At 40.6% G+C, this 15,400-nt stretch overlaps 3 protein-coding genes across 5 annotated transcripts; 2 read left to right on the top strand and 1 right to left on the bottom strand.

The window, feature by feature from the left end:
* The first annotated feature begins 355 nt into the window (after positions 1 to 355).
* On the top strand, positions 356 to 4,378 carry LOC109194332 (zinc finger MYM-type protein 1). Of its 3 annotated transcripts, none has more exons than XM_025901276.1 (3): positions 356 to 561; positions 1,623 to 1,724; positions 1,914 to 4,378. In XM_025901276.1, the coding sequence occupies exon 3, from the start codon at positions 2,265 to 2,267 to the stop codon at positions 4,071 to 4,073; it is 1,809 nt and encodes a 602-aa protein (XP_025757061.1). In that variant the 5' UTR covers positions 356 to 561; positions 1,623 to 1,724; positions 1,914 to 2,264; the 3' UTR covers positions 4,074 to 4,378. The 3 variants fall into 3 exon arrangements, with proteins under 3 accessions (XP_025757061.1, XP_025757058.1, XP_025757057.1); XM_025901273.1 differs by having other exon boundaries at positions 1,239 to 1,724; XM_025901272.1 differs by having other exon boundaries at positions 359 to 1,407.
* A 699-nt stretch (positions 4,379 to 5,077) lies between these two features.
* Positions 5,078 to 8,837, top strand: LOC109203684 (zinc finger MYM-type protein 1-like). The gene is made up of 3 exons (XM_019363425.2): positions 5,078 to 5,534; positions 5,783 to 5,829; positions 6,333 to 8,837. The coding sequence occupies exons 1-3, from the start codon at positions 5,508 to 5,510 to the stop codon at positions 7,270 to 7,272; spliced, it is 1,014 nt and encodes a 337-aa protein (XP_019218970.1). The 5' UTR covers positions 5,078 to 5,507; the 3' UTR covers positions 7,273 to 8,837.
* A 2,000-nt stretch (positions 8,838 to 10,837) lies between these two features.
* Positions 10,838 to 13,016, bottom strand: LOC109203683 (uncharacterized). The gene is made up of 2 exons (XM_019363424.2): positions 12,224 to 13,016; positions 10,838 to 11,142 (listed from the first exon to the last, which is right to left on the bottom strand). The coding sequence occupies exons 1-2, from the start codon at positions 12,719 to 12,721 to the stop codon at positions 10,933 to 10,935; spliced, it is 708 nt and encodes a 235-aa protein (XP_019218969.1). The 5' UTR covers positions 12,722 to 13,016; the 3' UTR covers positions 10,838 to 10,932.
* Positions 13,017 to 15,400: the final 2,384 nt, after the last annotated feature.

The raw sequence follows: 15,400 nt of genomic DNA, 5'->3' as shown, positions 1-15,400 counted from the left end.
CCAGGATCGCCCGCCTAGACACCAACTACAGGCGCTCAATCCCACCTGCAGAGCGCCTGTCCATCTGCCTGAGGTTAGTAAAAGTGTTTAATACGGTAGTCCTTTATTGATACCTGTGCTAATATATGCTAAACTATCGTTTATACACTGCTAACATGGATGTGGTATGCTAACAGTGAATGCCGTCGGTGTTTACTGATAGCAAACTGTGGTATGGAGACGACTGTTTATAATATTTCTAGTGATACTCGACAGTTCTCATCAAGTCCCGATTTAATTCAGTTTATGCTGTTATCAGTGTTAGCAATGATCATAGGCGTGTCCAGCGGGGTGGCCTGGGGGGGCACAGGCCACCCCCACAACCAGACTGGCCACCCCAGGTGCCACCCCGAAACTAAAACAATAAAATTCAATTAAACATCAAATGTACGATTACGTTTTCGTAGTGAAGCTCAGATGTCTGAGTGTAAGTGAATGCAGCATCGGCAAAGGAAGGAGAAAGACGGCACCACAGAGAACAATTTTCCGGCGAAAGAAAATGATGAGAAAATAAATGTCCCGGTAAGTAATATTAAGTTTGTTGAGTTTAGTAAACTTCGGTGAAATTAGAATACCAAGGAAAAAATAACACTTAAAGAATTATTGCAACCGCAGAATATTTCAGTAGGCTACTGGGGGGAGCTAGCATAAGAGTTGTGAGTTATAAGATATAATCCAAGTCGTAACATTGCTGTATGGAGCTGCAGAATTTGTTGCAGGTTAATACTGGCAGTTTCACCATGTCACCTGTCTGTATTTCATCATCAGCCAGTGTTGTTCTTTATACATCAATATTACCAAAGTTTACCATAAGGCACCACTTACACACTATGCGGTCTAGCTAATTTCTCTCATTACTTATCCTATCTGCCAGCTCCATGTTATGAATAGTGTAAATCACCCCATGAAACGGCTGTGCCATGTTCAATGCAGGGATGTGCAGTTCTGCTTCTCAAGGCTCCTGTCCTCCCGTTTCCATACTTCAACACAGCTGATTTAAAGAATTATTTACAGACTTGTGCACAACTAGGTGTTTGGGGATTATTTGATTTGAATTGGCTATGTTGGTATAGGTAACATCTAAAACATGCATGATAGGAGTCCATGAGTGCCAGAATTTGACATCCCTGACTTCCAGTCAAGGTCATACATCAGGAAAGTTGTTGTTTGTGACATAAGTTTTTGCTTTATTACTTCAGGGCCAACCAGTATAGATAAAAGAATAGGAGTGAAGAATGAAAAGATCTCAAAATATTGAGAATTTCTTCCTTAAGAAGGCTAAAATAACGCCAGAAGCAGAGAGCAATGTCAGGGAAAGGTGGACTGAGCAGCAGTCATCATTGTCACCTGTGATTTCTACAAATGAAGGTATGTGAGAATGAATAAGGAAAATGCAAGGAAGGGATGTTTATATTGTCAAGTGTTCAACTGATCCATAGGGGACAAATCCTAATATTTGGGAATAAATAATTAAATAAGTGAATATATGTATTGTGGTACATAATTGGAAATTAAAACAAAATCCTGCTTTAAATAACATGTTTTTCTATTTAATGAAATGTAATATTTTTATATTATCCCAGGCACTTCTTCACCTGTTCATGATCCACCAGATAACCAGGATGTGGTGCCTTTTGAAACATCTTCTCCTTCAACATCATGTACGACACCAGGCCATCCACATGGTATTTAACCTCCAATCTTACTTTATAGATTAATATTGACAGCCTTTAAAAACAAAATAATGATGTTGGGTAGTTAACATTGTGCAGTAAATATTTTATAATATTTATACTGTCACTTTTGCAAGAGATGATGTTCTAGATTAAAAACAATTCTTCATTGATTTTTAAATTGAATCCTCCCATACTTAGATATATCTCAAAATCCAGCGGAGGGACCTAGACAGCCACACTTGAAGATCTTTCCTCGAACACTACATGGTGAAAAGAGGAGGGCCTTCAGCAAGACATGGTATTCACAACACAAATGGCTGGAATATTCTCAAAGTCTGGACGCTGTCTATTGTTTTGCATGTAGACACTTTTCCCTTCCAAATGCTTCTGAAACTCCTTTTACATCACATGAAGGCTACTCAAACTGGAAGAAGGCGATGTATAAAGATGGAGGTTTTAAGGGGCATGAGAAATCTGAAGGTCATATGAATGCCATGTATGCTTGGAGTGAACATAAGAACAACATTTTGACAGATTCATCTGTGCGTGATGCTTTGGACAAGGCATATAAAAAAAAAAGTAGAGGAAAATCGCATATATATCAAAACTGTTGCTGAAGTACTTCTCCTTACAGCTATGCAAAACATCTCCCAAAGGGGGCATCTTGAGACAGATACATCACAAAACAAAGGGAACGTTTTAGAGATAATGGAACTTATTTCTAAGCATAATCCACTGATTGCAAAAAAAATGAAAGCTGCAGGAAATGCAAAATATACCAGTAACACCATTCAGAATGAAGTAATGGAATGTCTGTCAGAGATGGTACGTGAAGACATTATCAGAGAAGTGAAGGAGAGTGAGTACTTCTCTGTGATTGCAGATGAAACAAAAGACCTAAAGAAAACAGAGCAACTGTCATTAGTACTAAGGTATTACTACAATGGGGCTGTTCAAGAGAGTTTTTTAGACGTCCAGAGAGCAAGTCAGCTAGATGCGGCAGGGCTCACCCAAAACATCATACAGTGTCTGGAAAGGTATGGCCTTGAATATCGATCCAATCTTGTAGGCCAAGGATATGATGGGGCATCAGTAATGGCAGGGAAATGCAGGGGTGTTGCAGCCAGGATCAAAACAGAGGCAAAGCATGCATTTTATGTACATTGCAATGCACATTGCCTTAACCTTGTTATCGTTGATGCAGTGAAAGCAGTCCCTGAAGCTGACTGCTTTTTTTCATTGTTGCAGAAATTTTATGTCTATATGTCAGGTTCATATGTTCACCAAAAATGGATCACAGTTCAAAAAGACATGTATCCAGAGGCTCCTAGAGAGCTTCAGAGACTCAGTGATACCAGGTGGGCATGTCGTTACAGTGCATGCAAAACTGTAATGGACAGATTACCAGCTATATTAAGAGTACTACATGAGATAGATTTAGAGAACAGTGGTGACAGATCAGTGGAGGCACGGGGTCTGTTGGCACAAATTGACCTCACATTTGTTGGCAATTTATCCACATTTAGAAAAATTCTAGGGGAAATTAAGTTGCTTTCTGATGTACTTCAGTCTCCATCTCTTGATCTAGCAAAGGCTGTAGACCTAATTCATGCACTTCAAGACACCTTGGACCAATATAGAAGTGAATCCTGTTTTGATGAGCTGTGGCAAGACGCAATGGATATTGCTGAACAGTGTACTGTTTCCTCTGAGACAGTTAAGAGAAGGGTGCAGAGAGAGAGCCTCAGACTTAAGGATTATTTTGTAGAGTCTCCAATCGGGCAACACAGGTGTAAGGAGGATGACAAGGACAAGTTTAAGAGGGAAGTATTTTACCCCATTCTTGACCATGTACATGCAGAGATGCAGAAGCGCTTCAACAAGACCAATTGTGATATTATGAGGGGTATACAGGCACTAAACCCCAAGAGTAAGAGCTTTTTGTCAGAGGAAATAGTTGTAAGCTTGGCTGGTCTGTATGACTATGATATTGAAGACCTCAAACATGAGCTGTATCAAGCTAGAAAGGTTGTTCAAAGGAGAGCAGGGTGTGGAAATGAACTCTCCAGTGTTTTGGAGTTTACTACCTTCCTAGAGCCTTACAAAGAGGTGTTTCATCAGCTTTTTCGTTTATGTCGAATAGCTTTAGCCTTACCTGTCAGCAGTGCTACTTGTGAACGTAGCTTTTCAGTGCTAAAGCTTATAAAAAATCATCTACGAACAACTATGACTGATGAGAGGGTTAGCAATATTGGAGTTTTGAGTATTGAGAGGAAAAGGGCAAGATCATTAAGCCTGGATGACTTTGTAACACGTTTTGCCAACCGTCACCGTAACAGGAGGATCCACCTATTCTAAGTCACTGATAATATTCAATGAAGCATAGAGTAGGTACTTGAGTAAATGTTCTCTTTCAAAACATAAATATTTTGCAACTACAAGTGCTGCTGTTTACAAATGTTTTTGTACTTCTTGTCTTCTTAACATGTAACAGAGTCTTATTAAAAGTTCAAGAGGTTTATTTGTGCACAATTTATACTGAAACACATTATCAAAAGAAGGCACAGAAAGTATTTACTTGCTTTCAGGTTTAATTCAAATGTTAGTCTTTTCATTCGTTTTTTCCTGTTTCAAAATCAAACACCAGCTTGTGAGAAGGTTATCTTCTTTTTGTTTTTTAAATAAGTTTTGCATTGCATTGGCTAATTTGCCAATTGTATGTTAAAAATGTTTGTAGTTTAATGTTCAAAATTTTTTTTGCCCAAAACATATGTGCAGTAAAAATACTTGTCCTTGAATGCTGAATAAACTGACAAAGCACTGATTGTATCTCTTGTACTTGATCAACACAGTATCTAAAAACTTTGCACTGTAGTGGTGAAAATCTTATTCTAATGAAAGTTAAAAGCGCATCCGGTTATTAGGTTTATAGTATTATTGAATTATGGTTAACGGTTGGTAGAATTTTTTTTAACATTATCTGCCAATTACATCTGCCACCCTTCTCCAAATCTGTGCCCCTACCTGGCCCCCCCATCAAAAATTTTCTAGACACGCCACTGGCAATGATAGCATGGCTGTGGTGTCATATCAATGTATGCTCTCAGTGTTTGCTGATATCAAACTGTGGTATGAGGACCACTGTTGGTAATCTTTGTAGTGATACTCACTCCTTTTTTTTTTCTTTAGTCCTGGTTTAATTCTGGTATAGTTGAATATTTGTATATAATCCTTGCAGCTGTCAGACTCTATAACAGGGGTCAGCAGCCTTTCTTTAAACTGAGAGCTAGATAAAATTGTGAATAGTTTGGTTCATCTTTAGTTATATGGTTCTATCTAGCATATTCTATCTTGATAAGCTGTCTTATCACAGGTTAATTTTTCAAAAATATTAACAATGATTTAAGCAAGGAAAGGGCTACATGTCAACATACAACTCTTTATTTCTATTAATGTCTTACTTCATTCCTACCTGATTGACATGTCTAGGAATCAGTAGCGTCGTTAGGCCTATTTTAGGGGTGCTGAAGCCTCCCTAAAATATTCTTAAGCCCCCCTAAATAATTTGGTGGGGGTTTTGGGGTTTTTTTTAGTTTTTTTTTAACTCGGTTGGTCCCTTTCACTTTACACTGTTAAGGTAGCGTCAGTGCTTCGTTATCCAATCCGTTCCAGTTGTTCACAGGAGACATCCACATTGCTGAAAATCCAGTCCTCGTTTTCACTGCTACTTTACACTCCGCTCGTATACACCTGCGGACACACTAGCGTACATGCTGCAAACAGCAAGAAATCATGGATATACGCAAGTTTTTCAAGAAAGTAAGTCTTCATCACTGGCTGGTAGTAACAATTAGTTAGCTTCAGCTAACAGCAGAGAGTCCCATGTAATTAATGAACCAGGTGCTCCCATTTTGATAAATAAAAACCTAGCTAGCGCACTAAGTTAAATTGTTAGCATAATGTTAATTTCTGTCACTCGTTTTAGCTCTGAAAAATGGAGCTGAGCTCATTCAGGTATCATCAGTGGAAACAATAATAATCACTCCTCCATCCCCATTAACCTGTAGGAGTCAGGGCAGAAGCGAGTGAGAGGGGAGAGACCTCTGCTGGAGAGGTGAGTCAAAGATTTCACAGGATGGAGTCATTTGTGATGCAGACAGTCTGATTAGAATTTTATGGAACTCAATATGGATATGAAATATGAAACATTTCAGTCATGGTACAACATATAAGACCTGTTTAACTTGAGCTTTTATTTAGGAGAGTCAAGGTGAGAAAGTGGAGAGAGCAAAGATATATATATATGTATGTGTGTGTGTGTGTGTATATATATATATACATATATATACATATATATACATATATATACATACATAAGTCAAATTAGCCTGACTCACAGATTTTTGAGGGTTCTATTTTAATATTACTTCAATTCAAGTAATTTAGTAATATTTTTCAGGGCTTTAAATTGCAACCATTTTAGTCACATGCGTGCTCAAAATGTAATGTTTGTAACTTCAAAATATTTGGGAGCAACAAATTACTGTGGCATGTGAGCAGAAGTCATGATATTAGCAATTTACATTACAAGTCAGTATGTTTTAATGTATCTTGAAGGGTGAGGCAGAAGGAGAGGCTGAGGGAGAAAAAGGTCAACAGGCAAGTTCAAGTCAGAGAGAGCAAGGAGAGACAGAGGAGCTGCGGCAAATGGATCGAGAGGCAGAGGAAGATCAAGTTAGGAGAGCAAACAGGCCAAGAGAGGAAAAATGATGAAGCAGCTGCAGCAACTCATTCTACTACAGGGTTTGATTTAGGTGACAAAGACACAGGGCCCAGACAGGTGAAGCTGAAGAGCTATCCACATGATACTTTTGGTACACAGAAGCGAGCATTTAACCACAGCTGGTTTGAAAAGCACAGCTGGTTAGAATATTCAGTCAACCAGAATGCAGCTTTCTGCTTCCCATGTAGAGTGTTTGGCAAAAACATCAAACATGATAGTTTGGTCAGTTGCAAGAACTGGAAGAAAGCTTTAGTCATCTTTGGCAAGCATGAGATGGCTCAAACACATAAGGACAGTGTTGTTACATGGAAAAGCTACCAGGGAACTAGCAAACAGGGAAACGTTGCACAGATGATAGCAACTGCAAATGTGAGTGAGATAGTCGAAAGAAGAGAGTATCTCAGACGAATTGTTGCAGTCACCTCTATGTTAGGGAGACAGGGACTCCCTTTTCGTGGCCATGATGAAGGTGAAGACAGCCCGAACAGAGGGGATTTTCTTGCGTGCATGGAGCTTTTGAAGGAGTTTGATCCTTTTCTTCAAAAACATAATCCCCCATCAAATGCACAGTGTGTCTCACCAACATCCCAGAATAACATGATTGACTGCTGTGCCCAGGAAGTTACTAGTGTCATTGTATCTGAAATGACAAAGTCTAAAGTCTATGCCATCATGGCCGATGAGGCAAGGGATGAAAAGGCAGAGCAGTTAGCTGTTTGTGTCAGGTATGTGTCAGAGGGGGCAGTGAAGGTTTCCTTGCACTTGCAGAGATAAAATCATTTGATGCCCAGTCCATTACAAATGAGATTCAGCAGCAGATCCAAAACAATGGTCTTGCAGAGCTTAAGTGTGTAGCACAAACATATGATGGTGCAGCCGTTATGAATGGCTCCACTGGAGGTGTACAAGCACATTTTAGAAGGCTCCATCCTGAGGCTGTCTATGTGCATTGTTATGCTTATCAACTCAACCTGGTTTTGTGCAATACTTGCAAGGCTGTCCCAGAGGCTGTGGAGCTTTTCAGCTTGTTGGAGTGTGTGTATTCTTTCTTCAGCACCTCCCTAGACAATCATCATAAGTTCATGGAGACTCAGGCAAAGCTTGGATTGACAAAAACTGAGCTTGTGCAACTTTCAAACACTCACTGGGCATGTCAGTTGCGATCAATCAGTGCAGTTTTTTAGACATTGCCTGCCATTTTGGAGTGCCTTTCTGCAATTGGATCCCCCATAGCTGTCGGTCTCAGAGCAAAGCTCTACAAGTTCTCAGCAGTCTATGCACTACTGATGTTTCAGTCGATTCTGTCTGTAACCGAAGGACTCCACAAATTCCTACAAAAAGAGACTTTAGACCTGGCAGAAGCTTTTATCTGCAAACAAGCTGTGTGTGACACACTTAAGGGCAAACACTCAGATGCATTTGCTACAGAGTTGTGTGAGAAAACCAAGGCCCTGTGTAACACCCACAGTATCCCTGAACCAGGTGTCAAGACAAGGCACAAACAGAGGAAAATGGAGGATTTTGTCCTGGAGGCAACTGTGGGTTCACGCACTGAATTGAACAACTCAGACACATTGAAAAGAGAGTTACTTTTCCCTTGTGTGGATCGGATGGTTGGCAAGCTTGATCAAAGATTTTGCAGTGTAGATGTAGGGCTGCTAAAAGGCATCCAGGCATGCAGTCCTAAATCTGAGAACTTCTTGAGTGAACCACACTTGAATTAACTTGAAAGCACTACAGAGTTGACCTGAAAAAAGAGGAGGTTCTGGTGGCCAGAAACTTTCTTACCCGGAAAACAGAGGCTGGATGTCCACCCAAAAACATGTTGTCTGTGTACAACCTCCTTGATTCAGACATGTTTCCCTCTCTGAAGGCAACCATCCAAGTTGCCCTAACAGTGCCTGTCAGCAGCTGCTTGTGCGAAAGGTCCTTCAGTGCACTGCGTCGGCTGCACTCCTGGCTGCGTCAAACAATGGGTCAGAAAAGATTCACAGTCTTGCAGTCATGTCTACTGAAAGTGGCCTAGGATGTTTTATATGTCCAAAAAAGTAGGAAAACTATTTCTCAGTCTTTGTTTTCTGTTTGTGAAATTTTGTGCTCATTCGCTACGTTCGTTCATATCGTGTGCATCTCTTGGGGGCTAAGCCCCCCCCTGTCCTTAAAACCTAGTGACGCCCCTGCTAGGAATTGTGAGTGATTGGCTCACTGTAGGGGTAAAAGTTGTTACCAATCAAATTATGATATGGTAAAGTTAAAACAAAACACAACTGACTGTTTTATATTATATCTAATATATGTTATGTAATTATCCTTATAATTACAAAATGTTTTATGTAAGATTTATGTTTTGTAATTTAAATCTGACATCACAAAGGTATTTTGGAATTTGAATAATGTATTTTGTAACTGCAGTACACATAATACTAATTTTGAACAATTTTGTCCAGGTCCCTTGCCACCGGGGACTCCTTCAGGACCATCGCGTTCAGTTTCAGAGTCGGTGTGTCCACGGTGTGCCAGATCACCCCCCAGGCAGCGACGGCCATCTGGGACTGTCTAGTGGACGACTTCATGGCTGTGCCTTCACCTGGAGACTGGCGGTCCATCACAGAGGGATTCCAGGAGCGCTGGAACTTCCCTCTCTGCTGTGGAGCTCTGGATGGGAAACACGTCCAGACGAAGGCACCCCATATATCATATAGGAGACACACACATTGATATACACTAAATATTTATTCCATTTCTTTTTTTGTGGTGCCCAAATTTATGCACCTGCTTGATTTTGTTTAAACAATTATTGCACACTTTTTGTAAATCCAGTAAACTTCTTTTCACTTCTCAAATATCACTGTGTGTCTCCTGTATGATATATTTAACTGACATTTTTTATTGTAACAAACAAAGATTTATACAGGAAAATAATGGCTATTAACAAGGTTGCCCAAACTTTTGCATCCCACTGTATTAGTATATTCTGTCATTAGTATAATATGAAATAAATTCTACATGTGTCAAGTCGTGTGCCAACATTTGCTGTGTAGTAGAACTGAGACATTAGTCATTATAAAAATTTATTTGAAGTAATATTAAAATTCTCAAACAGAAAAACATTAAACATAAATATATAAAATATAACTATTTACAGAGAGACAGGAATAAAAAGGACCCAGCTGCTCTCCAGAGCAGGAACAAGGCTGAGGACGAAATGCTCCATTGGAGACTGGCGTGGCCTCTTCAGGGACACCAGGATGGCCAGCTCCACCGCCGTGGGACCAGTCCCTCATCTGCCTCGGAGCTGTCCTCCTCTCTGGGCCTGTAAAACAGCACAAAACACAGAAATGAGAAGGCTGCTACTAGATTTTAATTTCAACATTGAAAAAAACAACAACAAAAAAAAACAAGATATAATCAGATTAGTTGTAGATATTTAGTAAAGGTGATCATAAGGGAATCCCACCGAGTAAAAAGCTATCAGTGCTGCTGTACATCTGATGCTACAATTGCATACCTGTGCAGCAGGAGCTCAGGGACTGGGGAGCAAGGAGAAGCAACAGGGGATGCTCTGCTGCAGAATCAGTTGGTTCTGTCAAAACAATATTAAATGTTAACAGGTTGAATACAATAATCATAGAGAAAGTATATACAGTGGTCCCTCATTTATTGCAGCAGGGGTTGTCAGAATAACTAGCCCCTCGCCACGCACTTTATACACTTTTATCCCCCACACACATGAACCTTAGTCACAGTTCTCGCAAGTTGATTCTCAAAGTGCAAACCTTTGTAGATTGCAAAACGTAAAAGTATTATGCCGTGTTTTGTCTTCGTCTGCCTGCCACTTTCATGTGCCTTTTTCCCCTCCCGGTGCAGGTGTGTATTTCCGAATGAGGGTCATAGTTATGGGTGTTTTTGTGCTGTTTTATCTATTGGACATGATGGTTATCAAAACCAAACATGATAAATTTGACAAGCGCAGGAGACACAGCACGGAGGAGATTTGTCAATCAGGCTGCAGAATGCAATGCTGTACTGTGCAAAAAAAAAAAAATCAGCGAAAAAGCGAGGCAGTGACGGATGAGTGGGACCACTGTGTGCTGTTTATTAATAAACAAAATATATTCCTATATGACAACATGCATAAAAGCAGAACGGTATTTGTACATCAGTGGGAAAATAGCGGTGGCTTGCTAGCTTTTGTGCGGCTTCCTCGGTGATAGGTTTGTAGCTTGAACCTATTCGCTGGAACGTTGAAGACAATGTAATTACACAGCAAGCAAGACACGAGTAGGCAAGTTCTTTATGTTTCACGTGCACGGGAGAGAACTGGACAGGCGCCGTTCCTTCGCTTGACCCCAGTTGCTCTCGTCCGCTCCCCCGTAACACTGCTCTTTTATTGTGGTTACATGAATATCCATAGGTTCATTAACATATGACCTCTTATATAGGTATATCACATTTCACTTTTACTGCTGGACAGTTTTTATCATTAGCCAGGTGTTTCTCAGATCCACATCTGAAGCAATGGCGCTGTTGCTCTTTATCACTTGCCTTTTTGTGCCATTCTTTAGATGTAGGTCCCCGAGCTTGACCTGGTCGCGCTCCTCTTTTTCCCCGAAGACGTGCGTCCTTCACCTCCACAGCTTGTACTTAGGGATGCACCGATCCCGATACTGGTATCGGGTATCGGTGCCGATACTGTAAAATGTGTGCGTACTCGTACTCGTAAAAGTCAACCGATACCATGAACCGATACTAATGTAGCCTGGATGGGAATTTGGTAGTAGATACTCATAATTCCCATGGACTTGAACGCCACATAAGGTGTTCACAGTTCACAGAAGAGAACGGCATGGAGAGATGCACGAGGTTAGCTGAACCAAAGTGAGAGACTCGGCTAGTTTTACTGAGGTTAACTTGCACAAAAGAGTGTGTGACTAGAAAGCTAACCGTGTGAGAGCTTCGCAACAGTGTGTGGGTGAAGTGACTTTTTGTTTCAACGGTCGCACCACCGTCCGTGGAAAACTGTTTCCAGCCATAACCGCCGAGGCTAAAGGCTAGCCCGGACTGCTTGGCTGCGCCATGGAGGCAGCTGCTATGGACTGTCGGAGAGCTGGACAGTGACTCGCTAACGCGCTGTAGCAGAGACAGCATCGGGTCCGCAGGGAGTGGATTTAGTGTGGGACTGGTGAATGGCGACCTACCGAGCAACGGAACTGTAAGTCAGACTTTTGTGCTCTTACTGGGGAGAAGAGGATTTTTCTCCATCGTCCGGCGTGAGCAGCAAACAGGCCTGCAACAAGTGTGAATGTGAGTGTGTGTGGGGCCCATGTGTGAATATTGTATGTTTAGTGGATTTATATAACGTGTTTTGGAGTGTATATTAGTGAGTCACTTACCAAAAGGTGATAACATAAGTTGGGTTGTTTAATATAATTTGAAAGGGAATTATTTCATTTATACAGTGTATTTCATTTGGTTAAGGAATTGGAATATCATTTGAGTTTAAAAAAGGGATGTGTTGTACAGTATTTGTCTCTGCCCTTACGTTCAGTAAACGTTTCGTTTGTGTTAAAGAGTTGTCTGGGGTCGTTTCTTTACTACCGGTTAAGTTTAACTTGTGTGTGGCAGAAGTATCAGTTTTTGTACTCGGTATCGGCAAGTACTCAGATCCAAGTATCGGGATCGGATCGGTTTGAAAAAATTGGTATCGTTGCATCCCTACTTGTACTGCAGCAGTCTGGGCCGTGGGCGCAGCAGAAAGGAGTGTAGCATTCTTGACCACAGCCTCCACCTGACACGCAATAGTAACTGCCTTGTCCAATGTAAGGTCCTCCTCCAGCAGCAATTTATCTTTAACAACACTGAGATTAGCATTAGCAACAAGTTGATCCCGAATCATCTCACCTTCCATTATTCCAAAATCACATGGCGCAGCTAACGCTCTGAGGGCGGCAACATACTGGGTCACAGTTTCATCAGCCCGCTGAACTCGCTGTCTGAATGTGTGCCTGCATGCCACTACATTCACTTTAGGGACAAAGTGGTTTTCAAGCGCAGTCATGGCTTCAGCAAACGTTGTACCTTGATTCGGCAGTGTGTAGAACAGTCGTTGTCCCTCTGGTCCCAAGCAGTGTAATAAGACGACTCGTCGTCTCGCCTCCGGCCACGCATCTCCCATAGCATTTATCACTAGCATGTAGTTCTCAAAGAATTTGCGCCACGTCATAAACGGTATCGGCGGCTCACCCGCATGTTTCAAAAAGGGCGGTGGGCTCGGTACTGAAGCGCTCGTCCTCGTCGCCAATTTGTTGCGTTTGTAAATCAGGTAGCGGAGGCGACGACTGGGTTCAACACTTTATTTTAAGCTTTACAGTGGCACTCTATCTTTGTTAACTCTCTCTCTACTTTCTCTTCTTCTCTCCTCTCTCTTACTCAGCCTCATTAGCGGCACCCCTGGTCTGACAGGGTAACAGCATGTACTAATTTGCCTCCTTTATTATAGAACTTCGTAAACACAACAACATCCAAGTGAGTTTTTCAGTCTCAGCTGACTGCAGGTTTCCCCAACCTTATATCCTACCGTGGAACACCACCAAGTCATTGATTCAGGTATGTGGATGACACCAAATTTCATTTGGCTGAACAAGTACAGTGGAGTGCACAATACCATCAGCTACATGTGAGCTCGTCAGGGTATTTATTGATGTGATGGACATTATTTCTGAAAGGAAAATTTCACTGATGCTGCAGATGGATTTCGTTTATCAGCTTAATTCTAAAGGAAACAATAAAGTTAAGCAAACCTTTACATGTGATGGCTTTAAAATGTTGTGTTTTGTTCAGGTCGAGGTAAAAATTTAATGTTGAATAAAGACATTTAACAAGTTGAAAAAACAAAAGTCATTGCAGGAACATTTTGTTGTCAAAATACTTTTATCACAGTTCAGTATTTCACACTTTAGTTCTGCATTTCTCTGCATTTTTCACACTAACCATGCAGTTATCCGATCTCACAGTAAATGAAGAATGACAAATGTGTTAAACGGAGGGACTATTTCTCCAATGACTTCTCCTTTCTCAGAAAGGCTTCTTTTAGATCTTTCTCTACAGTTCAGCTACCTCATACATCAGTCCACCTTCAGTCTAGAGTGTGTGGTTCCCCTGGAGTCTGTCACTGGTATGCTCTTTATGTGAATACATTCGATGTGTTTTTGAAAATGAAAAGCTTTTCTGATAATTTTACACATGACCACCAATGTCCCATCCCCATACTATTTATTATATGGAAAATAACAGTTTTTGTGAGTTTTTGCAATAAATAAAGAATTATTCAACTGTTTAAACTGGCATTTAAAGGGTTAAAATAATTTAATGTTTGATTATTTTGAAAAGGGCTATAAGTGATTCAGCGATTTTAAAAAAAGGAGAAAACATATTGCAATATGAGGTTTTCATGGCAGAATTTGTGCGTGTACATTCTTGTACACAAAGGTTTTGAAAGGATGCACAATGCATCAGCAGAGTATGGATGACATGTAAGAGCAAAAGACACTATATTTTAAAATTTGACTAAAAAGAAGATTTCTTGCAATAATCCACACCAAGAGACAGCCAAAATGACCGCCCCCCCCAAAAAAAAGTTGAAAAAAAGGACAAAAATGCTCCAGGAGGGCACGATGATTAAAGAGACTTGTGGGATTCAGCTTTGGATTAGAATCTTCCTCAAAGATATTTGGCATGCAGACTGGAGAGCTCACCTTCTGATTAGCTGATGACCTGCTCTGCCACCTGAGCTACAGCCACCCGGCCAGCTGTCTGTTGTTTTTTTTTTTGGGGGGGGGGGGTTGCACTGTGTTTTGCAGAGACATGATAATTCCTTCAAAGCGAGTTAAAATGTATCCTAACAATAAACCTTGGGCGACTAAATCTGTGACATCCAGCATAAAGAAAAGGAACCGTGTCTTTAAACATGGTACACCTTCTGACCTCCACATAGCCAGTAAGGAGCTGAAAATGTAAATTTAAAGTCTGACGGAAATATAAAGCAGACTTGGAGAGCAAAATGGCTGCAAATAAGCTGGTTTCAGCCGAGTCCAGTATTAGAGTCCAGTATTAGAGCAGCAAGCCTGTGGGACCCGAAGAATAGCAGCTGTGTCACTCTGCATTGCTTCCATTAAGACTGTGAGTTAACTGATGCTCTTAACTGTTTTTGCAATTGTTATAACACTTGAAATGTTAGTAATGATATTAAGTAGCTAGAGTGTAGTCTCCAGCATAGATCTCATTTTAACATCAGCAGGGGAATGTGGAAAAGGCCTTCCACTCCATACAAGTAAATAAGTCTGAAGAACCTGATAACATACATTTATGGTCATTTACTCAAACCTTGCACTCAACAACAGGAAATTCAGTTCAATTAAATTTATGTTAAGTTCATGTAGCACTAAATCACAACAGTTGCCTCAAGATATTGTAAGGCAATGACACTACAATAAAATAACTTATACACACAAAATCATTTCTCTTATACTTCTGTTAAAGCTCAGATTGTGACATATGTTGAATGCTGTAAATATCTGGGAACAGTTGTTGGTTCAAAGCTTTATTCTGATGTAATTTGAAGCTGTGTGCAAAAAGGGGCACCAGCAACATTCATGTTTGTTTCTCATTCCCACAGTGATTAAACCATGATGATTTTCTTTTGTCATGCTTTTGTTGAATCTGTTTTTCTTTTTCTTTAGTGTTTTGTTTTGGATATCTGTAACAAACAGAAACTTAGTCAAATTGTTAAGTGGTCTATTTGGCTAACTGGTGGCTCACCAGCTGAACCAAGCACTGCTGCAAACGAGTCAGTTACAGAAGTGGCAGGTCGATGTTTCTTCTTTTTTTCTTTTTTTAGTAAGTC

This window comes from Oreochromis niloticus, linkage group LG3 (genome assembly GCF_001858045.2).
Source record: "Oreochromis niloticus isolate F11D_XX linkage group LG3, O_niloticus_UMD_NMBU, whole genome shotgun sequence".
NCBI lineage: Eukaryota > Metazoa > Chordata > Actinopteri > Cichliformes > Cichlidae > Oreochromis > Oreochromis niloticus.
This window is presented reverse-complemented; position numbering and strand designations above follow the sequence as displayed.

Coding starts and splice junctions, on each gene's coding strand:
- LOC109194332 (XM_025901276.1), top strand. CDS start 2,265: ATGCTTTGGACAAGGCATATAAAAAAAAAAGTAGAGGAAAATCGCATA.
- LOC109203684 (XM_019363425.2), top strand. CDS start 5,508: ATGGATATACGCAAGTTTTTCAAGAAA. Junction 5,535..5,782: donor TACGCAAGTTTTTCAAGAAA/GTAAGTCTTCAT, acceptor ATTAACCTGTAG/GAGTCAGGGCAGAAGCGAGT. Junction 5,830..6,332: donor GAGAGACCTCTGCTGGAGAG/GTGAGTCAAAGA, acceptor TGTATCTTGAAG/GGTGAGGCAGAAGGAGAGGC.
- LOC109203683 (XM_019363424.2), bottom strand. CDS start 12,721: ATGACGTGGCGCAAATTCTTTGAGAACTACATGCTAGTGATAAATGCT. Junction 11,143..12,223: donor CCACGGCCCAGACTGCTGCA/GTACAAGTAGGG, acceptor GTGCATCCCTAA/GTACAAGCTGTGGAGGTGAA.